At 38.3% G+C, this 26,417-nt stretch overlaps 1 protein-coding gene across 6 annotated transcripts in view; it reads right to left on the reverse strand.

The window, feature by feature from the left end:
- The window catches only part of EYA1 (EYA transcriptional coactivator and phosphatase 1), a 150,394-nt gene that overhangs the window by 29,424 nt on the left and 94,553 nt on the right, over positions 1-26,417 (reverse strand). For 4 of the 6 annotated variants that reach the window (XM_060035173.1, XM_060035172.1, XM_060035171.1 and 1 more), the window contains one exon: positions 18,501-18,590. The exons of the other annotated variants lie outside the window; for them this stretch is intronic. In XM_060035173.1, the coding sequence (XP_059891156.1) occupies positions 18,501-18,590 (90 nt within the window). The remainder of the gene's footprint in view (positions 1-18,500; positions 18,591-26,417) is intronic. 6 annotated transcript variants of the gene reach the window in all.

The following is a 26,417-nucleotide window of genomic DNA, read 5'->3' on the forward strand; positions in this document are numbered from 1 at the left end:
CCACAGTGTTCTTTGTAATTCCTGTTGCCTTTCTTTTAGATCTATTATTCCTGCTGAGAGTATCTACCAAAGAAGAATTTTTCACAGTGACACCAGCTCTAGTCTTGCTGTGAATAACCATATTCTCATAAAAATCATTCTTTTTATTGCAAACCTGCTGCTAGAAGCATGGGAACATACCCAAACCAGGAAACCTTTTATACTTTTCTGTAATCACTTTCTTTTAACCTTCTCTGCCATTTGAAGAAAATTAATCACATACTAATATATTCACGAAGCATTTAACTAGATGTTTTCATTTACATGGAATATTTCTGTTTTGATCACACATAAACCAATGAACTAAAGCTGCAATAATTAAACAGGTCATATTATAAGAGAACTCTTTTTTCCTGAAATAATTTTTCACTCTAAAATTCAATATTTGCAACAAACAGAAGTTCCTGTTTGTTGCTACTGTTACTGTTACTGTTCATGTCTATCGGTTCCTCTTTATTGAACTGCAAACCATATGTCAGGACAATTTTTAAGGACATATTTCAATTTAATTGATTTTTTAAGTGACTCTTTTTTGCAGGGGTGAGGAGTAAAATTTGAAACTTTAAAAGAGATCAATTTATTAATTTTAGTTAACTTTTATCATATAGCCAGATGACTTTATAATGGTAAAAAAGAATCAGTTTTGTGTAAAAGAATGTGTAGCTCGGAATAACATCCTTAGTTCATAAGTGAATAAAAATTCTCCAGGCTGATTTCCTCTGTCGTATAATTATTGCTGACTCCAGAGAGAAAAGTAGGCAGAAACGGACATAGGCACTTAAAAAAAAAAAGTTTCCCCATGAGCTTCAGGAAGGTTCCATCATCACCTTCCCTCACTGTCAGCCCCTCATGGGGGGAGTGAGGACCTCAGAGGAGGCCACTTTCTTACTCAAAAAGTTCTCTCCTCTCTTCCAAGTATCAGTGGGTCTGAAATTCCACCCATGGAAATCATCCCTTTTCAATCTTCTTTTATAAGACAAAGACTTCTGGTAAGGGTAAATGACTTAAGCTCCATTACTTTGGTGTGAACTGTCCTATCTGGTAAGTTTCCTCCAGCATGGGGGCTCTGGTGTGCCCCAAACCAATGGGTGTCAGTAGGGGAGGGGGGAGGGGCAAGTGCCTGAAAACTAAGGAAAAATCTTGTTCATACTCATAGTCTCACTCCCTACAAAACCACCCCTTTTCCCATGAATTATATATTTCAAGCCACAAAGACTATGTTTTGGTTGTTTATATATTATTCAGGAAAACAGTATATTATATACCATTAATATAGCATTAATATGATCTGTGTTACCTCTGGAAAAAATATCTTTAGAAAATATATAGGACACACATTCTGTATTCTTTCATTCATTTTGTCATGTATTCAACTATTTATATACCAGGCACCAAGCACACGAAGATAAACGAGATGCAGAAAATGCCAGTAAGCCTTTATAAACATGGGGAGGGGCTGGAGAGAGAGGGTATAAGTGAGTGTTACTATGATTTTTCTCTCAGAGAAGGAACTAGAATTCTCACAAAGCTACAAGAATGGAACGTGGGATTCATCATGCTTCTCGCCCTTCTCCTTTCAACCCAGCCTGTGCATTAATCACCTTCAGATATAGTTTTCTCAAAGAAGGTTTTGCTCTCCCGGGAAATACGATGGGAGAGCTGGTGGAAATCCTCCAGTTAATCCATTGTGGAGGATTAGCTTCTTGGGGGCAGGTAATACATTTCACTTCTGTTTCTGTCTGTCTCTGCCTTTTAACCAGAAGGTGATCAATAGATGCTTTGGAAAAATTAAATTAGAAATACGTTATATATTCCAGTGCAAATGGGCATTCAAGGGCTTCAATCATGAGACTGAACCTTGCCTATCCAGTGCTGTCTGTCTCTCCTTCACAGCCCATCTGGAGGAGGCACACGCTCCTCTCAGGCCAGCCTCGATCAGCCTGGCCTCCACTTCCCTCTTTCGCCACATAACGGTTGTGTCTATTGCTTGCTGGAATGTCTTCTCTCTCCTTTCTCTCCTGTCAAGGCAAGATTCCTCTGGCAAGCATTTTATTATTATTATTATTTGACCAATAAAACTGATGGATTCTTTTCTTTCTCAACCCTGATGTATGCTCTGGAGCTCACTGTCTGGATAACAGAAGCAACAATCATTAAGAGACACTATGCGTCAGGCACGTATATTGCATGCTATGTCCAATCCTCCCTTAAACTCTATATTTGATGGATAAGGAAATGAAGGCTTACACAGATCTGTGTATCCCACCAGGTAATAAATGCTTTGAAGGAAGAGAGAGCTTTTTATGGGTCTTTTTCTCCCTATTTGTATTCTAAGTAGAAACTTATTCCTGCCTGTTCCTTTTCTGTGTGGACCAAGCACATGGACGATACTGAAGGAAACCTTCCAGATTACCTGGCTGCCAGAATTTAATATGAAAAAATGGGGCGACCCAACCAGAAATTAGTTGCTAACATTACTGCATTTTGTCATTGCGGTGTTAAAAATTTAGTAGTTTTATGAAAATAAATTTATTATTTTATCTGATTACAAAAGATACATATTCATGTAGAGAACGCAGGCAAAACACAAAAATATATAAAACAAATAAACTTCAATTCCATCCCTCAGAAGGAGCCAGTCTTAAAATTCTTCCATTGTTCTTCCTGGTCCTACTCACTCAATTATCCATCGTTCTTCACGTTTTTCGTAGAGCTTAAATTTTGGCGCGGGATACACACCCAAAAAGCCGGGAGAACCAGATACACGTTTTGTAGCTACTTTCCCCTCCACTCAACAATATGGAATAAACATCTTTTAATATCAATTAATCATCTGTATTATCTTTTAAATTGCTGTATACTATTCCACGTTATGCATGTCTCATATTTCTTTTAACCAAGCGATGGCTGATAGTTTCTAATATTTTCTTAATTCCCTAATATTTAAGTAGGGCAACAACTGTCAATCTTCCTTCCAATTCCATTTTAAGCATCTAAAATAATTAATATTTAATTATTAATTAAATTAATTACTCATTAACAATTAATATTTAAGCATTTTTGTGCATAGAACAGTCATCACTTGATAAATGTTGAAGTGAATGACCACGCTGATGAACAAGCTTAGACAGATTCATGACATTCATTTATCTCTTTAGGCTACATTATACTTTTCCTTACGTGATATTTTTAATCACTCAAATCTCTGAGCCTTGTTCACTATATACCTTCTGCTTAGAACATTCTTCTCTAAAGCCCACCCCACACAGCTCTGTTTATTCCCGTTAATCCTTTGTGACAGTTTCAACAGTCACCCTCATCTTTCTGAGTACTCCTTACTCTGAGCTTATGTGACTTTAAGCACCTTGAGAACATGACTTTCATCTTGTTTACTATCATCCCTAAAAAGTTTTACAAAATTCATTTGTTTCTTAACTCAGATATAAAGTTTAAAAATTTTCTCCTGGATTTTGGAAAAGCCCTTGTCAATTTCCTTCAGGCCTTGGCCAATTATGGGGTATGACTTCTGCTTACGACCATTTGAACAGGTATGTGACTGAAAGTAGAGTGAATTATTCATTTCTGTCATTTTGAATTCAAGTAATTTTCCTTATATTTTAAAGAAAGTAAAGGTTATAATTACTACTTTAAAAGAGAAAATATTATTTCGCCGCACCTCTACATGTTCTTATTATATACATGCTAAATACTATCTTTCAACTGCTAATGTTCCAAGCTACTTACTTTTTGCTTAGTAGAAACATCTTATCTGCAAGTCCAGGGGGACTGCATTAGTATGTGTTTAAAACAAACAATTCCCACCAATTAAAAGGGATGGTATCTTGGATCTAAGAGGTCCCTTTAACTTTTTGACAAAACACCAATACTAGAAGATACTTCTTCGGCCATTATTTGTGAAGAGACAAACAAAATCACCAAATACTGTTGATCAGAAACGGCATCCTCTCCGCCTGCCCCGGCACTCTACCTGCCTTACAAAGGAGTCGCGCACAATTAGCAGCAAGAAGAATCCAGGATTGAGAAAGTTTTTACTTAGAAATGCTGTTAGCATACTGGCCTGGCTGAGCCCAGATAGAGGCTCTATTGTAACTGCCCCGAAACGGGAGAAGACTCCAGGGACCACAACTTAAGCACATTTTGGGGAAGTTGAAGTTACAGGCTTTCTCTTGCACTCGTCAATTTTTTTTTTTTTAAAAAGAATTTTTTTCTCTACTAAGCAAACTTCCTATGAAGGTAAGCGAGTAAAATCTCCCAGATTGGAGATTACTGAGCACCTGTCAAAATGAAGAATCTAAACAGAAAGTCTGTCATAGGTGACACCAACAGGTCAATTTCTCAGGATTTTTAAATAAACTGACAGCCATCGGCCAATTACGTGAAAGCTGCAGTGGCATCTCTATTTGGCAAGAAGGAAAGGCACCCCTGAATACTGAGGCCCAGCGCCATGCACCAGGCATTGGCTGGGGCTCCAGATGACCCTCTCTCCTAACTGCACTGTACCCCTGGGCCACCTCTGACGCTTGCCGGGGTGGATGGGTGAAGGTCGAACATTAGTTTTAAGCGAGACCTGAACTTGCGTCACTTCCAAAGAAGTGTTCGCTCATTCCTCAGACCATGCTGCCTCCCAGTGGCTTCATCTACAGAATAAAGCCAGTATTTTATAATAACGATAAATGGAATATAACCTTTAAAACTGTGAATCACTATGTTGTACACCTGAAACTTACATATTATTGTAAGTCAATTATACCTCAATAAAAAATAATCAAAAAAGAGACTATGGTAAAACGAGGAAGATAGTTTCACAGGCAGGTCAATTATCAGTTTGCTAGAACGACCACTTTTGCTTTACATACATTATTTAAGTTTCTGAACAGGGAATCAACAAGCATTTAGATTCTGTGTTTCCAGACAAAAATCTCACAAAGAGATCCCTGCTCTGAGATAATGTTTATCATTCAATACATTCTTCCTGAGAAATCGTAACCAATTTTATGGGTGATGACTTCAAGCTCAATTCTCTCTTCTGAGCTTCAGACCCGCATATACTGCCGCTTGCTGTAGTTTACCTGATGTCCAACACACACTTCAAATTCAACATCTCAAAATCGAACTTAGCATCTTCCTTCCAAAGCCAGCTAGTTGTCCTGGGTTTTCTATCTCTACTTATTGTTCAGGCCGGAAAGTAAGATTCTTGTTTCCCAGCCCATTACATCAAATCTTTTCTCCCATGCTCTCTAGACGACTTTCTTAAGAGCTCTCCCATCTGCCCCCGTATTCTGTTCCTACAGATGAACCCTGGTGATTCCTAACCTATCTTACTGACACCTCTGACTTCACAATACAATTCATCTCCATAGCAATGCTAAACATTCCTTAGTGATTACCCTTGGCATTCAGTATGACATTCAACTTCCTTAGCAGAGTGTACAAAGCCTCTTATGATCCGGCTTCGGTCTCCCTTTCTGTCTTCTTTATCTCACAACTGCTCTACATGTGCTCTGAGCTTTATATCTACTCAAACTGTTCCTAAATGCCATCCTCTCTCACACCAAACGTTACGTCATGGGGAAGTCATATCTCCTGTCCTCTCTGCCTTGCCACCTCTCTCCCAGGCTGGGTTAGCCACCCTGCCTTGGACTCTATTAAGATCCTTATGTGTCTCTGTCACTGTGGAGATATACTGTGCTCTGTTTTCTTTTTTTTTTTTTCGGTACGCGGGCCTCTCATTGTTGCAGCCCCTTCCGTTGCGGAGCACAGGCTCCAGACACGCAGGCCCAGCGGCCATGGCTCACAGGCCCAGCCGCTCCGAGGCATACGGGATCTTCCCGGACCGGGGCATGAACCCGTGTGCCCTGCATCGGCAGGCGGACGCTCAACCACTGCGCCACCAGGGAAGCCCACTGTTTTCTTGCTTTTCTATCTTCACCCCCCATCGTGGCTCTTTGAGGGCAGTGAATATATTTCATCTCTTCTCCTCAATGCCTAGCATAGTGTCCAGAATGGAGTAAGCACGAGTAAGTTTATAGCACTGTAGCTCTTTTTCTGTGCAGTGTAGATACAGGCAGCTAAAATATTTTTGTCTACTCAACAATAGGAATTTACAAGCACATGTCTGTCTGTCCATTATCTGTCTGACAACCTATCTACCTACCCATCTACCTCCAAACCTTTCCAAGACAGATTTTAGCTTGCTTGGTGACCACTAACAGTAGAGTAAGACGTAGTGAGAAACAAAGCTAACAAATAATCCATTAGAGAAAACACGTTCGTTATTGGGATCTGCTGTATGACAACAGTATGTGACAGCACCAACATGCCACTACTTCCTTTATGTTGTTGCAGAGAAATAGCCAGGTCATGGGACACGGCTAGAGAGGTTTGTGCAATGATATTTGGGATCAGAAACCCCTGTTCCCACCTTAGCTTTACCATCACCTAACCAAGTGGCTTTGGGCAAAAATCGCTTCACTTCAACTGTCCACACACGTACACTGGAGATAAGAAGACTGAATTCCCAGTGCTGATGGAGAGTCAAAGTCAATGCTCTGTACTGATGTGAGAAGAGTTTCCCTAAAGCCTGCTGCCCTTCTCCCTCCTATATTGCTTTGTACACAGCAAGGCTCTGCTCCACGCTGCAGACACCACCGGCAAGATCCAGGAGCCACCCTTCAAACATGAAGCAGGAAGAAGACAAGGAAAGGACAACTTACTAGCACAGTCCATGGCCATGAAGCCAGCATCCTCGTTTTCCATGAAGGGACAGCACAGGGTGAGGGAAGCCAGATACAGTAGCTATTTAACTGCCCAAAGGAAACCTCCCCTCTTGGAACTAGGGGTGGGAGGAGCATGTGAATGAGGAAAGAACAAAAGGAGTACAGTACACTGTGATGTGCCTGGGACCATCTGCATTTGCAAACTGAACACCGGCAGAACTTCTGTTGTTTTTCTCGTGTGATTTCTGTTGGAATTCTACACGGGAATTTTGGTGGCAAACCACTTATTATTTCACGCGCTTCATTTCCTAACCACTCCCTAAGTCACCCCCTCTTCTTGCTCCATGGCCCTACTCTCCAGTGTTTTGCATCAAAGATACTCGATAAAGAGTAATAGCAGATTGGACTTCCTTAGTGCCTCCTGTGGGCTAGAGCTAGTTCTATGCACTTAACAGGTATTCGCGTCTTGAGTCTTCACACTGACCCTAGGAGGTGGGTACTATCACCATCCAACTTTACAGATGAGAAATTGAGGCACAGAGGGGTCCCTCAAGAATGAATGAACTTGTGAGTTTAACCTCCAGTACCCCTAGAATTGTAAGATAACACACCACATAAATATAGGGCTTTGAGTCAAGTTGGAATAGTTGAGTCATGATTATTCAACAACTTTCTTATTATAAGAAATGTTAACTATAGAAAAGAAAAAATATAAAGAGAACTTATTGTTTACCTCATGGTAGCGTTATCCCACTATCCAGAGGTAAATCCCTTTTTTACTGTAGAAATTATTTATTTTTTGTAACATTTTTAATGTGGAAAATCGTTTTATCTTCTTTTGGATGTACGCACCTTTTTAGAAAAACCTTAAACTGGATCTACACTGAATATCATTTTATATCGTACCTCTTGCACATCCATGGTGTTTTGCCACTAAAGACTTTGAAAATATGACTTAAAAAAGGATAATATCGGGGCTTCCCTGGTGGCGCAGTGGTTGAGAGTCCGCCTGCCGATGCAGGGGACACGGGTTCGTGCCCCGGTCCGGGAAGATCCCACATGCCGCGGAGCGGCTGGGCCCGTGAGCCATGGCCGCTGAGCCTGCACGTCCGGAGCCTGTGCTGCGCGACGGGAGAGGCCACAACAGTGAGAGGCCCGCGTACCGCAAAAAAAAAAAAAAAAAAAAAAAAAAAAAAAAAAAAAGGATAATATCAAAGTTTAACTTCTTGGACAATTTCAGTTATTTTTAGGATTTGTGATCAGTCATTTACTTTTAGAAAGTTAATGTTTGCAAATTGTAAAAAGAGTAGGGTTCATTGTAGACTATTACTTTCAAAAATTTGGAAAAAATTAAAAAGACATAGGAGAGCCCTCTGTGTAACCAAATCTGGTGTTAGTGCTTAGGCTTCAACTGGACGAGTCACGGTCCCCGCTCTCAAGGGACTGCCTGGGGGTGGGGTGCAGGTGCAGAAAGAGGTAGACAGAAAATCATAAGATATTACGGGAGGTATCTTTACAGTGAGAACAGCCTCCTCTCCCACTATGGAACCCCAGCTGCCTGCCTGCATCTGTACACCTGCAGAGTCTGCCTGCCTTCTTACTGAAGCCCAACGCTGTACCTGGTGTCCTGAATCCCATCCTCTCCTGCAACCCAAGGACTTCACTCCTTCCGCTGCTCCCTCCCTTTGCCACACCTTGTATCATCTCTACTGGATCATTCCCCCGACCCCCAAACATGTCTAAATATCTTCTATTTTAACACTAACCCACCACCCCTCCCCCCACACACACACCTTGATCCTATGACCCTCTCCACATCCTACCCATCTCTTTGCATTTTGTCATTGTGGAAACTCTCAATCAATCTTTCCTGTTTTCACGGTGTCAACCCTCATCCTCTTTTCAACCCACTCCCATTGGGCTTACGTCTTCCACTTCACTGAAACGGCGCTTACCAGGGTCATTACCAGCCAACATTCTTGGCAAATCCAACAGCCACTCGACACAGTAGTGCAACCCCCTCATTCCTGAAACACTATTCCCTAGATTTCTGTGATGCCTTGTACTTTCCCACCTACTTCACTGTTTACTCCTTACCACTCTCTCTTGCAAGTTCTTCTTTCTTGGTCCTGTTTCTAAGTGTTTGATGCCCAATCTTATGCCCTCTTCTCAATTTCCTCTTTCCCCTATGAGATGTTTTGTCTCATGCCTCTATGATTCCCAAAACTATATCTTCACATTTGCCTCTCTCCTCTGAGTTCCAAACCTAAATGTACATAATCTCTTGACCTGAATGTTGAATAGGTATCTCAAACTTAATATGCTCCATGCAAAATATTTGAGGACAACTCTTCCCCCAACCTCGCCACCCCAAAGCGCTCTCTGTCATCTCAGATAACGTGACCACCCATCCAGTTGCTCAGGTCAAAACCTAGTGGCCATCCTGGATTCTGCTTTCCTTCTCCTCCCACATCTGACCCATTAGCAGATTCTGCTGGTGCCTCCACCAAATTATACTGTAAATCCTGCAACTTCACACCACGTCCGGAACTGCTACATCCTCAGCCCAAAGCAACCATCTCCTTACTGGTCTCATTGAGTCCAGTTCCTCATATGATAACCAGTCTATAGTAAACACTAGTCTATCACATTCATGCATAAAACTCTCCAATGGCTTCCCATTGCAATTAGAAAAATTTCCAACTTCTTTACCACAGTCTACAAGGCCCTTCATGATCTGGACCCTGTCACTTTTCCCCCATTCACTCTGCCCCAACCAAATGAAGCTCTTGTTTATTTCTTGAAGGAGCAAATTGCATTCCTACCTCAGGGCCTTTGCACAGGCCATTCCCCTTCCAGAATGACTTCCTGCTGTTCCAGCTACTTCCTCTCAACTTCCTGGTTTCTTCACAAATGTCCTCTTTTCAGAGACACCTGTTCCTGAATATTTCAGCTAAAGATGTTCCACTCTCAGCTAAAGAGCCCTTATCCCTTAAATTACACTCTGATTTTCTTCCTAGCACTTATCTCTACCTGAAATTATTTTATTTACATAGTGTTTATTTCCTACTTCCCCTCCACGAAGAGGGTAACCTTCACTCAATTATCGCTGCATCCTCAGCATCCAGAATTGTGCCTGGCACTTAATAGTTAATAAATATAGGGCTTCCCTGGTGGCGCAGTGGTTGAGAGTCCACCAGCCGATGCAGGGGACACGGGTTCATGCCCCGGTCCGGGAAGATCCCACATGTCGCGGAGCGGCTGGGCCCATGAGCCATGGCCGCTGAGCCTGCGCGTCCGGAGCCCGTGCTCCACAACGGGAGAGGCCCGCGTACCGCAAAAAAAAAAAAAAAAAAAGAGAAAGTTAATAAATATATATTGACTATTGAATGAAGGGCAGAAGGTATAAAGAGTTTACGCAATGCTATAAGCATCTCAGTTTTGAAGCACAACAGAGACACAGTATTTATAACCCCATCATCCAGACTAGCAACATTATAGTGTATTCACCTCCAGTTATTTTTAATATGTCATAGATGCTAAAATCAGAATTATACAGTACAATTTATTCTGTAGACTGCTTATTTTTAAAGTTACATAATGGTAGCTTTTAAAGCTGTATTTTCCTCCAGTTTTCTTAATACGCCATACTTTTTAAAAAAATTAATAAACCTTATTTTTTAGAGAAGTATTAGGTTTATAGCAAAACTGACCAGAAAATACAGAGATTATTCATATACCCCCTGCTCCTACACATGCATAACCTCCCCTCGTATTGACATCTCACACTAGAGCGGTACATTTCTTACAACCAATAAACGTATATTGACACACCATCACCACCCAAAGTCCATAGTTGACGTTAGGGTTCACTCTTGGTGTAGTACATTCTATGGGTTTGCGCAAATGTCTCATGACATGTAGCCACCATTGTAGTATCACATAGAATAGTTCCACTGCCCTAAAAATCTTCGGTGCTCCAACTAATTCATCCCTCTCATCCCCAACCCCTGGCAGCCAGCTGACCCACAGTTGTGCCTTTCCCAGAATGTCAAATAGTTGGTCTCATACTATGTAGCCTTTTCAGATAATATGCCATAAATTTTAACATTAAGGCTACACTGTACTGAACAGTCTATTTTTAAAACTTGAAATGGACCATGAATATTTTCCCTATATTTAATAAGCAGTCTGAAAACAATTTTCAATGAGGATGTATCGTTTATCACTATTCATCTATTTTAGGATATTTAAAATAGTTCTATATTTTAGTGGTAAAAAAACACCATGTGGGAGATATAGCATGGGGTTGAGTGGACTTCTAGAAAGCACTGGACCTGAGTCACTTGTCTAAGCCACTCAGCTGTGTGGCCTTAGACAAGTTTTGTTTTAACAACTCTAAGCTTCTCTTGGCTATTCTATAAAATGGAGATAATAACAGTGCTCTTATCATAGAAATATCAGGGTATCAAGTGGAATAACGTATGTAAAGCACTTAGGACAAGTGTTCAATAAATGTTCATTAATATTGTATCAATTCTCTGCCTCTAACTGTTTTCTTAGAAGTTAAAAGTGAAGTTACTGAGTAAAAGGATCCATACATTAAGGTTCTGAATACATATTATCAAGCTACTTTTCTCAAAACTTGTACCAATTTCTATCCTTATCAGTAACGTACACAAGTGTTCCTCCTACTGCACTGTAGACCATATTACTGATTTTAAAGCTCTGCCAATTTGATGGGCAAGAGGCTGAACACTTACTCTAACATTTCTGATTACTAGAGGTGAAATCCAACACTTTCTTTTCTATGTGTTGAAAATTTGAATGCTTTTCCCTTGTGAATTATCTGTTCATGTCCTTTGTTAATTTCTTTAGGTTTTTCTTAATGAGTTGCAATAATATTGATTATTTTATTGGTTAGAAATAGCTTTGTCTTTTAATATTATCTATGGCTTTCAAAAACAGTGTTTGTTTTCTTCCCTGACTACAAATTAGTATATATGTTATAAAGAATTTGGAATACACAGACAAGTACAAATAAGAAAATAAAACCTGGGATCTCAGATAGAAATAACATTAAAATTCTAGAGTACCTCTTTCCATCTGTTTTTTGTTCCTCCATTTATTATTTAACACGTACTTACTGGGTGCCTTCTATGGGCCAGGCACTGTGCTAGAGAAACAGTAGTGCCTATATTTTACATAGGGTATATAATTTTTTAACAGAATCAAGAGCAAACTATGTCTGTGTGTATAGTCCTCAAAATGTTACTTTATAAAAAATAACTTTTTGTTGAAGAAAGTATATATTATAGCTCAATGAATTTTCACAAATGGAACATAGTCATGTAACCAGCTCCTGGGACAAGAAATGAAACATGATCAGAATTCCATAATTTGGAAATATTTATAAATAGTTGCCTTTGTCTTTGACAAGTAAAAATTCCTAGATGTACAATTAGCACAAATGGTATCAATCTTTTTTAGGCTCCGCTTACCGCCAAATGGCTACCCAAAAGTTTATTTCCTGTAAGCAACGTGAGATCTCCTTTTGATCTACCTATATTTTCTCCTTGAGTTTTATTCTTTCACATTTTAACTCTGTAATTTACCTATTTCTGTATATAAACTGAATAATCCATTCCTTCACTGGTTAATTTGTCTGGTTTCATTTAACACATACAAAATTTTTCTACAAGTTGGGTCTGTGTCTGAGCTCTCTCTTCTCCCTATAGTTCAATGTCAAAGCCGTGCCAACATAAATCTTCATATTATTGTCGAATTATAAAACATTTAATATTTGGTGGAGTTGGGTGCTCACTATTACTGCTTTCTGTCCAAAACTTCTAGGTATTTTTGCCTATTTATCCTTCAAATGGACCTTATAACAATTTTGTCATATTACAGAAAAAAAAAGGAATGGAAGAAATCTCATTTATTCAAATCTTCCTTTAGATCCTTCAGTAGGACGTCAAAGTTTTATTCATATATTTCCTATAAACCCTTCTTATATAGGTTACTCCTTATCTTTCCTTTTAATCTTTTTTTGTGTGTTATAGTTACTGCAGTTACTTAAAAATTATAATTTAATTAAATTTTCTACATGGGTGGCTAGAAGAAGGCTATTGATTTTTTAATTTAATTCTATAGTCTTTTACTTTTCTGAAGCCCACTGTAAATTCTAAAACAATTCCTGGAGATTCTCTTCAGTTTTCTATGTATATCAAATATTATGCAAAAAAACAATAATTTTAATCTTTCATTTTATTTCTTTCATATCTTACTGCGCTGCTCCAAATTCCTAGAACAATGCAGACTAACAGTAGTGACAGAGGACATTCTTATTTTGTTTCCATCTTTATGACAATTTGCCTTTATTATTTTATTGCTAAGTACAACGTTGGCTGTTGGTAAAAGGAAAATATCTTTTATTATGTTAAACAGCCACATATTTTGACTCCTAACTTTCTGGTAAACATCCGAATCAAGGAAGTCTTGGAATATAGGTTTATGTTTCTGTTTTTTTGCTTCAGATAAAATAAAGATGATAGAATCTTGTGAGAAATGATGAGATAGGAAGAATACATACTTATTCATGAGTAACAATAATGGATAAAATACGGGTATTGCTTCATTTTGATCACCAGTTACAATATGTATTTTGTCTAATAATCATTTGCTGCTTGCAAACTTATTTTGCCTCCTAAACTGAGGGCTTTGGTGTTACTCTTATTAACTAAGAAAATAGATGAGGTCAAGCAACCCATCTTAAAACAGAAAGGCAAGGTCAAGTCCATTGTCTTCCATGGGAAAGGACACAGAAATCGATCTTCTATCTGAGGCAACAGATAAGAATTTAATCTAACAAATACTCATTAATGGTCAACATGTATAGGGCAATATTCTAGGTGTTATGAAGGATGTTACTAGGATTTTTTAAAAAATGGAATCCTTTATGTTTGCTAAATTTATCAGAAGAAAATTAAATACATATACAAAAGCCTGTGTCCAGAGCTGAAAATGACAAGTGGCATATACACATGCCTACATTTATGTTTAGAATGTAGGGTACATTTATGTTTAGAATGCAATTACTGATAGGCCCACACACTTTCATAGAGTTGTTTCTTGGCTGTGACATGCACTGAAAGAAGAGAACAGCTCAAGCTCTTCCGGAAGTGTCTTCTTTACAAGCACCTATGGAACCAGAGCATCCTGTGTCTACAAAGAAGCTGGACCCTGGGCATCAGAGTTCATTCTTGTTTAGCAACAAAGCACTTTGTAGGTGAATTATACTTTTCCACTCAAAAAGTCAACTTCTCGATTAGCTTACAACTTTTCCACTTTTGGAAGCACAAGCGTTAGGTCACTACAGAACGCTTCGCTTGAGATCAAAGCTACTTAGCATTGGCATGACTGATATTTTGAAGGAAGAATTTTTTTCCTAGCTGAAAATCAATTTATAAACAAAATATATTAAAATAATTAACAGACGATAACCTAAGTTTTAGACTCATAACATATTATTGCAAATTTAAAGACTGAATGAAACCAAGGGGCAAACTAATTTCTTTGCTTTATAAGAAAACTCATTATAGCCTACTTGCTTTAAATTATGGCATTACTTGGAGACTGTCCATGGTGCCTTTCCTTGGCCTTTGACTCATCAAACCCAGCTCTACTGAGACCAGAACCTTTGGTCCCAGGCCTTTTCTAAATAGAAAATGTGAAAACAAGGAGCTACAAGAGTAGGTGATTGAAAATCAAACCTGGGACAGGAGTCTACATGTCAAAGGCCCAAGAAAGGTCTGGGGTTTTCACACTGTAAAACTTGACACCAAAGAATCCTCTGGTCTGTCCCAACTAACCAACATACTAGGAGCGTGAAGGAGAAAGTTATAGCACAGTTTCACACTTGACTAGGCGAACGTGGTGTGTACAACCCAGAAGACGAGAGGCGGGTCCCTGCTACTTCCCAACCCTGACCCCTGTGGCCTGAGAGCAGAGACTCTTGGAGGCTACCATGTTGATAACATCAGTTAGGATGGCAACCATAACGCCAGTGAGATGATATTACCTAACACCAGATAGAAAGAGAATATTCGACATCAGCTTGTGCCTTATTTTCCTTTAGACTCATATTAATCTTGATGAAATATCATCCTTTAATTGTGGAAAAATCCAGCAGGAGAATCGACAAAAGGCAAGTTAAACTGAAATGTTATCGTATTCAGAAGGTCGATCACCTTTCAGTAAAAATCCAACAGAAAGAGCTCTTTCTCCATTCAGTCAGAAAGAGACAGACTTTACTAAAGAAGCTGGAAAAAACCCTCCAATTGCATACTGTCATTCATAAAAAATGACTTCCATAATAAGCATCGTCGGATTGCACACGGAGACCTTTTGGTAAAATGATACGCAGGGTGTTAGTCAGACTTGGAAATAGGAAAGCCAGGAGTGCGTGGAACTCAAGTCTAAACGCTTCTCTGGGTGGGGGGGAAATATTATTTCCTCTGATAATTGTGTCTCCCTGTCACTCATGGTCCTTCACATGTCAGACATTTTTAATGGTTCGAAAAACCAGCTTTCTCCATTTTATTTATTTTTTCCTGAAGTGTCAACAGAATTAAATTGTGATTGCTTTTATTAAAAACTCTCACTAACTGAGATGACAAATAAGACTTTTAAAACTAAAATGGTTAACTTTTTTATGTCTTAAAATACAGGGACGATACTTCTAAATTACTTGAAAATCATATCGAAAATTTCCTAAATAATATCCTAATAACCATCTTAAGCAAATACTTTGATAACACAAGAACTGTTACTGGAATCTCCTCACGGAGTGTATTTCATTATTGAGAATCTCTTTTAAGTCACAGCTTGAACTAACCAAATTAGACAGAGCGGCTGGCAAAAAGTTAAGATTTTAAAAGAAAATGAGGCTTAAGTCAACAATTCGAGTTCAGAAATCACACTTCAAGCTAACCAGTAGATTGTTAATCTCCTTGAAATTACCTGTACTCTAGATCTTCAAAAGCTAAAAACATGTAATTAAAATATATTAAAATATTCATGTCCTTTACCACAGTACATTGCTAATTGGCATGTGAAATCAAGCATTACCACATCATTTTTGCCTGATGAGACAATTTTGGTTTTCTAAAGGGTATTAAGCTAATACATTTATTTTTGCCAGGAAATAATTTTACTCTATTTTGAAAGAAACTAATATTTGCAATGACCAGTCTCAGGTTTGTTGATTACAAAAATATAAAATGAAGGATTGAAATAAGTATAAAAACCAATGTATTTTTTAAATATTGCACAAATCAAAAGAAGGTAAATAATTTCCGAAGCCAGAGGCTAAGTGAATCTTTCATTTATACTTTTGCTTTATATTATTCGCAAGTAAAATAAAATCAATTTTGGGAAGGTTACAAGCTTAAATAATTTTTCACTATTGATTTTTACATTCGGTTGAATTATTCCTTCATTCTCTTTTCTACTTTACTTATAAGAAAGAGTCCTCATGCCAAGAGGAAAATCTGATATTTCAATATCTATGTGGATCCCTAGTTCTTCTTTTTTAATTTGGGCTTATGAAAAAACTACATCCACTACAAACCTAAACTAGAACTTTTAATATTTACTTTTACTTCAGACCTTCTCTATATAGTTCAGTGTGAATAATGTTAGTAAACAAATAAAAATCTGGCTATATTATATCCAAACTGAGTTAGGAAGCTTTTCTGTCTATATTATGCCAAGTTAACTACTTTGCCTAACTTCTCACTTTTTACCACATAGTTTTGGCACTGTACAGTCAAGCTTTGTCATTTTTAAGAGGGTAGAGTTTAAAAACAATAGAAAATTACGGCTAATTTCTTCTTGATGGATGCTATTAACACCTATTAACATCAGTAAGAGTAACAGGTTTGAACCCAATAGAAAATATCAGCCTAGTCTGTATCGTTGGAAACAACCGAAACTTAAGAAAGGAATTCTAACATATTAGTAAAATACGGAATTTTTTGGTGCTGTTCTCTTATGAAGGGAATCACAACCATAAGGCAGAAACAGCTTTTGAAAAATAAGTATGATTATTAAGCTTTTAGAAAGGCAATTCTGAACTTGTCACTCACTTGGAATATTTCCACCTTAAAAAATAGTAATGCCTTACATGTAATTTCCTTAAGGAAAGCAAACACTTTAAAATGCAAAAAAAAAAAAAAAATAAAATTCTGTATTTCACCCTAAGTGTAAAAATAAATATTTCACTAAGGAATGGGGGAAAAATGAAGCACATTTAAATAATTTCATTGCACTGGAAGTTGCCAATTCGTCTGTGAGTAGTTTCATTGCAGATGAAAAGAAATCAAAATACAGGACAGATGTTGAACAAACCGCATTTAAGTTCTGTCACACACTGGCATTTTTCAAATGATTTTGGCTCATCTATGAAATAAGGTGCATTTTGCTTGATTTTGAAAAGGGGAAACATAAGGAAATATTTAAAGGCCAATTGCTGCCAATTAACTTTGATCAGTAAAAGTTCTATTTGAATCTTTCAGATTCTTCTCCTGTCTGAAATAACATACATTTATAAAATCTAGGAAAACAACAACTTGATGATTAATGCCTGTTGGCAGCCCTACCACAAGCTTGCTTAATAGCAGGATTTAAATAAACAACTCTCTCTATTATGAAGGGAGTGAAATGTAGTTACAGGCATATTTTCTCATAATGGAGCTATGAAAACCAATATTCTTTATTCTTAAAAATGCTTCTGGGGCTTCCTTGGTGGCGCAGTGGTTAAGAATCCGCCTGCCAATGCAGGGGACACGGGTTCGAGCCCTGGTCCGGGAAGATCCCACATGCTGCGGAGCAACTAAGCCCATGCGCCACAACTACTGAGCCTGCGCTCTAGAGCCCGTGAGCTACAACTACTGAGCCCACGTGCCACAACTACTGAAGCCCGCGTGCCTAGAGCCCGTGCTCCGCAACAAGAGAAGCCACCGCAATAAGCCCGCGCACCGCAACGGAGAGTAGCCCCCCGGCTCGCCGCAACTAGAGAAAGACCGCGCCTAGCAACGAAGACCCAACACAGCCAAAAATAAATAAATTTAAAAAAAAAAAGCTTCTAATCAAGATCAGCATGTTTGTTATTGCCCGTAACACATTTAACCATCTTACAAAAGTTTCCCCCCAGGTTATAAAGGACAAATAAAATCATCAGCAGTTTGACATAAGGAATTCTGGCAACCCGAAGAGCAGAGGCCTGACTAAAATGTTATACGACCAATTGGGCCAGCCAGACAGAAAAGAATCTGACCCAATACGGTAAGAGTCTGACATGGACAGCATATGAAAGGATCACAAATTCTGTTGGATTCTAAAGGTAACCCATCTCAACAGTGATTATGTAACTGAGAAATCTGTAGCTTCTGATAATCAACACAGTTTAATATAAAACATTCTTGACATCAACTTTTAATCCCTATCAATAATCATGTGGAATCGAATTTTGAAATACAGCAGCCAAAGTAAAGCAAAACAGAAATTCCATGAAGGCAAAACGCATGACCATATAATCAATAATTACTTTATCTCCTTATTCCAATTATATATTCAAAAAATAATATCCCATTGTTATTTTAGGACCAATCACCTATTTCCAAACATGCAACATGAAGAGTATATAAAATAATCAGAACTTACCTCTAAGTCGTTAAAAAATAGATGTGTGTCTGCCAAGTTGAAAATCATTTCTTCCATGCGTAGTCCAAGGGAAACTGAAGTAGGTGGATCCTAAAAGAAGAATTTTACAGGTCAAGAACATACATACTTCAGGGTACAAGAAATACAGTGTCACGCTGAGAGGGAGTTAGCATCAGGAAAGGACAAAAGGCTTGGACTCCAGCTGCTTTTAGAGTGCGTGGCTTATTCTGTATTTGAACTTCAGTGACTTATTTTATTTAAAAAGTACCTCTAAGGTTGTTGGTACTTTGCATAATGAAGAAAAAAATTGCTGCTTATAATATTGCAAAAAATATAAAATCTAGGGTTACTTAGACATACAGAGTAGAGGAAATACAGCTTCACACGTCTGTTTCAGGAGCAAGAAATTCAGTGAATCAGAAAGACATTTTTTTTTTATGTTCCACCTCAATCCATGAAGTGTCTAAAAGCACTGCCACAAATATCAGAAAATAGATATAATATAGATTAATTTCAGAAGGACAGAAAATACCAATTTCACTCCAGATGATAACTACCATTATTTTGTATTTATTCAGATTGCCCGCCAATTTTGAATATACTCAAAACGGAAGTGATGGTGGCCACTCTGACCAGCTGGCACCATGCCAGTGCAGGAAGCTGATCTTGACATTCATGTGACACTATCCAGTCATCAAACAGCCAGTAACACACACAGGGGAGCACAGTGGCTTCTACCCAACGCTTCAAGCCTTCGACACTAGTGATAGACAGTTTGTCCCACACAACACACATCCTGATGACATCTGTTGGTACTGAAGATGGGGGATATAGAGATATTTGCAAGGTTTTAATGGTGTTACTATATTCGTAATGCATCCAACCCAGGAAGCAACACTGTTCATGGTGAATATCCTGCATAATTAGTGAAAAAGGAAAAATATTCTGTAGAGAAAGTATTCAAGGATATGTGAGTTTTTCAAATTTTTATTGGCATTTTAATAGCAATACCAACTTTCACCTTTACGGCCTTTAAATTTTTCCAAAGAACAAAGTTTCTGATATACTCTTTTATTATCACAGCAAACCTTTGGAATCTATGTGGATCATTTAATTAGAGAAACTGTAACTAGAGAAATTATGCCTTCATGTCGCCCACCCATCTAGCTGGGGTGTACTTTGTGTGTCACCTGTCTTTGAGTCTTAGAGTGGAGAAAAACCCAGAGAAAATAACTCTTGCTTTCTAATACTGTCCAATATAAACCCCGTACATTTTCTCTATTGTCTTCATTTCAAAGCTCAAGACTTGCCTGTGTTTTACTCCCTACCCTCCAAGTATCTAAAGTCCATCAACACCAAGCCCCATCTTCTCATGGGCATTGGGAGGCAGCGACAAACGGTGGAAGAAGAGCCCTAGACCCAGAGGCCAAGCCCTATACTTGTTCTCTTAGTTACTTTGGTGTCTTTATCTCACTGAGCCTCAGTTTGCTCATCTAATAAATCAGGTGGCTTGATGGCAAATATGTTGTTCTCCCATAGAATAAAAAAAAAAACAAAACTCCATCTCTTCATTTGTCACAATCATATGTGTTTATACACCTGGGAGAAAGGAGGGGCCTGGGATGGTGGAGGGGGCAGAGACTCACTGGGTGCCAGCCATGGGCCAATCAACTGTGGCCAGGGAGGCGGAGTCAACACCATCCCTGCACCACCCATCCCACTAGCTCCGCCCACCCCACCAGCACACCCTCAGCTCCAGCACCAGCATGGTTTATCTCACAGGAGTCCCAGAGATGGACAAGAGGAGGTTTGGGGAAAATAGGGCAGGATGGTACTGCTGGTCTCAATTCCCCTCCCACCTAGGCCTTCTCTGCCAGCTGACTGGCAACGTAAAGGAGAGAGAAAACACATTATTGCCAAAAATCTGGGGTTAGATTGGCAAAGGGGCAAAGCAAATACCCCAGGGTTTGTAAGAGGGCAGACAGGAAATAAAAACACATAGGCCAACTGAGTGTCCAAGAGCTGTGCAGGGAGGGACAAATAAAAACACTTCCCTCAAATTTCCTGTACAATGATTAAGGCTTGTTAAATCTTCCCTGCTTGATACCACCTAAAATCTATGAAATTTCATAGGTTGTAGAAGAATTAAAAACTGTTTACAAATAAGTAAAGAAAAACTCTCACTGAATCTTGGTTTTATAGGAAATTGCTCACTTCCAAGAATTCCAAGTATCAATAAGTGTGCTGGAAAAAACAAATGCTCAAACACATACAGCCTAGAGCAGAATTAACCAGGAAGGGAAGTTCAAACAGCTGCTTCTAAAACAAAACACCTGACTCAGGTGTGTCCTCCCTCTAGTTGAGGCCAATAAAAATACACTGACTTGTCTCATAACCACATCAATGAATCTTTTTATGTGGCCAGGCGAAGGAGACTCACTGCAATTATTTAATGGGCAATTCTAGAATTGATATGCCATGGTACTGTTACTTCTGAAAAAGGATTATTTCTCCTTGATATGGTTGCTTATTTATACCACCATCAAAAGAATTACTCCATTGTTTGTGAATATATAGCCTACTCTAACTTTTCTTCATAAATTACAGTAATGACTTGTGAGTTGGAATACTAATAAATTTTAAAGGCTTGTTCAGTCTTGTGGTCAAATACAACATAGATGTTGGCCTTATTTACCTTTTAATGTTTTTCTCTTTTGTTATTAGCTGTCATTCCTTAACAGTTTTCATACCTGCCACTCCACAGTATTGTTAGGAAACATTTACACCACCAAAAGAACCGTCTGACGATCAACTGAAATGAAAGAATTTTAGAATAGGAAGGGGATCTAGTTGAAAGCAGTGTTTCTCAAATATTTTTTAACCATAATCCACAGTAAGAAAAATCATTTTATACTATGATCTAGTAACATCTCTCTCTCTGTCCCTCACACACACACACCTGAAAAGTGAGCTTGGCAAAACGAGGCTTTCCACACTGTGTGGAGAGTATTCTGTTACTTTCCATTTCAGCGCCGTTAATGTGTCGAAGTCTACGGTTTGAAAAGCAGAGTTCTAAAGAACACCTACTTTTGATTTCAGAGACAGGAAAACTGATTTGCAGCCGGGTTATGATTTGCTTGTGGTAACAGCGCTGTTAGGGTACAAAGCTATCTCACCCTAAGTGTTTTACCTGAAAGGAAACTAGCCAGAAGAACAGATAGGTAACCACGGTAACAGATCTGCTTCCACATTCTAGCAACTGGAGTTCTTCTCAAATCAAGGTTAGATGTGATCTTCCTATTATAATAATCTTTCAATATTTTCATATTTTTCAAATATGGCTGATACAAGTCAAATGTCAAACAAGCTAACACTGAACAGTTAATAAATTAGTCCTAGCTTGATGGTTTATTTTGGCATATATAGAGGAAGAAGGAAAAAACACATTTTTTAGACCCAAACTGAGACATTAAAGTCACCATGTCTTTGGCTTAATCTTACTTTCCTTGTGCTTTGCAGTAACGAATTCCAGAGCTGTAGTTGTGAAATGGTGCCTTCTAAAACACCATTTTTTGCTACGTCACTTTTGAAAAATTATTTAGAACTTCGCCTCCACTTCCAAGAAACATTTCATTTTAAGTAAACCTTGTTGCCAAATGTTTCCATTCTTTTCTGAACTTGACTCCTCTGTGGTATTTACCACTTCTAATTTCTTCTTAACATTTCTTCTTCCCTTATGTCTGTATCATCAGTCTTTTCTGGGCATCTTCCTCGAATCTGATTATCCATCCTCTATCCCTTCAGTGATGTTGGTTCCTAGGACTGTTTTCATCCATTCCGCATTCTATTCACACTGCCTTACAGACTCCAACACACTCATACCTTCAACTATCACCCCATTCCCCTCTGTTGAACCCCAGACCTCATTTGTAGGCCCATATATCAATCACCTATTGGTCCTTTGTACTTGATGACCCATAGAGCACCTGAAACGCAATGGGCTGCAACCTGGATTCATCATATTTCCCACATCAAATGAACCACATGGTCCTGCCCCTTGGACCTGGAATTCATACCTTCCTTATATTCACCACCATTATCTTTTCTCATGTGTCTCGTTTGTAGCTATCTGTAGTAGCTTCCCTCACTGGATAGGTCTCTCCCGGTTACCGACATGAATACAACCAAGTCTCTGTTCAACCCCCATGCTCAGTCCTGCATCCCACAGGGCGCTTCTTTCAGTGCCCCTCCATCAATCCAGAGGCTCTTCCCCGACTCCTCCCAGCCGGGCTCATCAGCCGCTGGGTACCACAGCTGTATGTGCTCTTGTCTATGTCAGAGACATATCCCTGTTATCTTTCTCTCTCCATCCTTGGGACCATGCACAATGCCTGGCACAGGGCTTTCCCAAAGTTTGGTGGAGGAATAAATGAATGGAAGAAATAAGCAGCAGATATTTCAAATAATTGTAATGAAGAAAAAATATTAAATTTGATCTTTAGTTAGTTATTAGTGTTTAGTGTCAGTAAAAAAAAAAAAAAAATCCTAGATACCTAGCTTAGGGGGAAAAAAGGACATTTGATTCCTAAAAGTCATTCTATCTACATAATATGGTATCAATATTAAACATGTTCATTCATACTTTGTACCTGATTAAAGAGCAGCTCATTCTTAGAAGAGCTACTTACAAAGCCTTACTTATCTATTTGATGCAGTGAATAAGATTAACATAAGATCAGCATACAATTATTTATTTTTAAAATTTATCAGTGGTATGCGTTACAACATCTTGCAAAATATATTCTCATATTCTCTGCAATCTAGTTCCCTAGTAAAAACTGAATAGTTCAGTGAAGAGGCTCAAACAGAGAAAATACAATCAAATGCTTTATCATTTTTCTTGTTTAATGAATAAACAGTGTAAACTTACTATAGTTCTTCTGCCCAGGAAATTCTACTAGCTGTTCCTTAACAAGACAAGACAGACAGCATCCAGCACCGCCCCTCACACACACACACACACACACACACACACACACACACACAGAGGAATTAAATTTAACTCTGATCTTAAATTATTTTGATATGATAGTAAATTGCAAAGCAACCTAAATGTCCATCAATGGATGAATATATAGAGACAATGTTGTACAAATATACAATGGAACATCACTCAGCCATAAAAAGGAATGAAATAATGCCATTTTCAGCAACATGGATGGACCTAGAGATTATCATACTAAGTGAAGTAAGTCAGACAAAGACAAATATAATATCACTTATGTATGAAATCTTAAAAAAGATATAAATGAACTTATTTACAAAACAGAAATAAACTCACAGACATAGAAAACAAACTTATGGTTATCAAAGGGGAAAGGTGGGGGAGGGAGGGATAAATCAGGAGTTTGGGATTAACAGATACACATCACTACATATAAAACAGATGAACAGCAAGGACCCACTGTACAGCACAGGGAACTACATTCAATATCTTGTAACAACATATAATGGAAAAGAATCTGAAGAAGAATATGTATATATATATATATATTCTATATATATATATTCTATATATATTCTCTATATATTCTATATATGTATATTCTATATATATTCTCTATATATTCTCTATATGTATATTATATATATATATTCTCTATATATTCTATATATGTATATAATATATATATATATATGTAACTGAATCACTTTGCTATACACCAGAAACTAACAGAACATTGTAAATCAACTATACTTCAACTTAAAAAAAATTGCAGTTGTCTGCTTAAAGTCATGAAAATAAGGTGAAGGAACTCGTCTCAATGCTAGGCTACCCAGGGCTGTTTTGTGTAAGTCAAAAATAGTTATGTCTATTGAAGAGAAAGCAACATTATACAGATAAATTAGACCCAAGCCTAAAACAATTGTTTTGCTCTCATCTTCTACCCAGTGATCTTTAATTATCCCATTCCCTCAAGACCTTTTTCTCCTGTTTCTAGAACACAGAGCTGCCCACAGAGACTAAAGTTATTATCATCCCGTATTCAAATCATCAGTACCATCCCTGGACTGTTGTCATTCTTTTACTGTTCCTCGATTTTTTTTTTTAGCCTGATCACTGCTATTACACTAGATCCTCAGGTGATGAAAATGCTTTAAAGAGAAGAAATTCTCGACAAAATCAGTGCACAGAAATGCTGAAATGCCATTAAATTCATCTTCTAGGGAGATTCATGTCTGTCAGTTTTGAATTGACATGTAGAAAAACTATAATGTGATTTGAAGTAAATGAAAGAAAAGGGTGTCCGTAAATGTATGTGGGTATTAGAACACTGGAGGACTAGGAATGTGGGCTCTTGTTGCCTTGTTTTGCTTTACAGATGAGCTAGGGCATTGGATAAACTTCAAGCATCACTAAAAATGCACTTTTCAGGAAGCACAATCCACAGCAGTTCAGAAATTTGATTTCACCAAGACTCAAACACCAACGAAGACACTGTTGTGACTGCAGGGCTGTGTCATTACTCCCACACATCCATCTAGGAATTCTCTCAGGATGACAAGTAATGAAACTCCTTGTGATCAGAGCTTACAAGGATGCCATCCAGTTCATCTTTGGGCTGAACTAGGTCTAACACTAACCCCAACACAAGGCATTGGCAGGGGTACTTTTTTGCTACATGTCACAGAAATTGAAGGAGCTTCTTCCAAGATAATTGTGCTTCCAACCTGCAGGCATACAGGGTAGAAGGACACTGGAAGTGCACACTCTCATGGTGGTCGTACCATGGGCTTTGCAGTCATGGAGTCTAGATTGGAATTCTAACTTTGCCATTTACTAGCTGTGTGGTGGGCAAGTTCAGTTACTTAAACCCCTGGACCTATTATAGATTAATCACATTAGTTCACTGACTCAGAACTATGGCTGGTAAACTGAAATTCACTATGCTGTTGAAAATATAATAAAGGAATGTGGCACCTGCATGAGCCACTGAGGATATCTGTCTCCTAGAGGTGATCCTTAACAAGGATGTGTACTAATACTGGAGAGATATTCAAGGACAGAAGATATTTGAGAAAATCTCTAAATTCAGAAAGTGGTTTAGGTTTATCTCAACACTTTGCCTCACCAAAAGTAACTATGGGTTAGTTATTTGCAACAAGCACTGTCACATCTTTTTATTTCTATGTGCATCCACATATACTTGGTTCTGCTGAGTTAATGAACTTGTGGTTTAACTCCCCTCCCGCCCCCGCCCAAAACTCTGGAATTTTCTCCTTCCTAATCAACTAACTTTGAGCCAATAAGAAAGGATTTACAGGATAATTACAATAGATTGTTAGAGGAGACTGTCCAACCAGCAAGCTGAAGTTTAAAACAAGAGCAACCAGACATTACACATCTCTTACTGGAAGGATATATCTCACCTACGAAGTCTTAACCAAAACAAACAAACAAACCATTAAACCTGAATCTAATTAAGCTTCTGGATCTAGCTACTAATTCACAGGAAATACAGGGGACAAAAGAATATGTGACAAAGGAACACAATGGAGATGCAATCAAGAAAACCCAGTCTCAGACCCTCTATAAGACAGATGATCTGGTTATTTCAACAGAAATACTCAAGGTTAAAAAAAAAGATTGAGTGAGAATGTACAGCTTAAAGACATGTAAGAGACATACAATAAACTGTAAAAAAAAAAAAAATTATAAAACCACTGGAGAAAAACACTTTACAAACTAGGAACAGAGGATAGAAGGAAACTATCTCAATACCACAAAGGACATATATGAAAAGCCCACAGGCAACATCATACTCAATGGTTAAAGTCTGAATGCTTTTCCTCTATGACCAGGAACAAGACAAGGATGCCTGCTTTTGCCATTTCTAGTTGACATAGTACAGGAAG

Source organism: Delphinus delphis, chromosome 17 (genome assembly GCF_949987515.2).
Source record: "Delphinus delphis chromosome 17, mDelDel1.2, whole genome shotgun sequence".
Taxonomy (NCBI): Eukaryota; Metazoa; Chordata; class Mammalia; order Artiodactyla; family Delphinidae; genus Delphinus; species Delphinus delphis.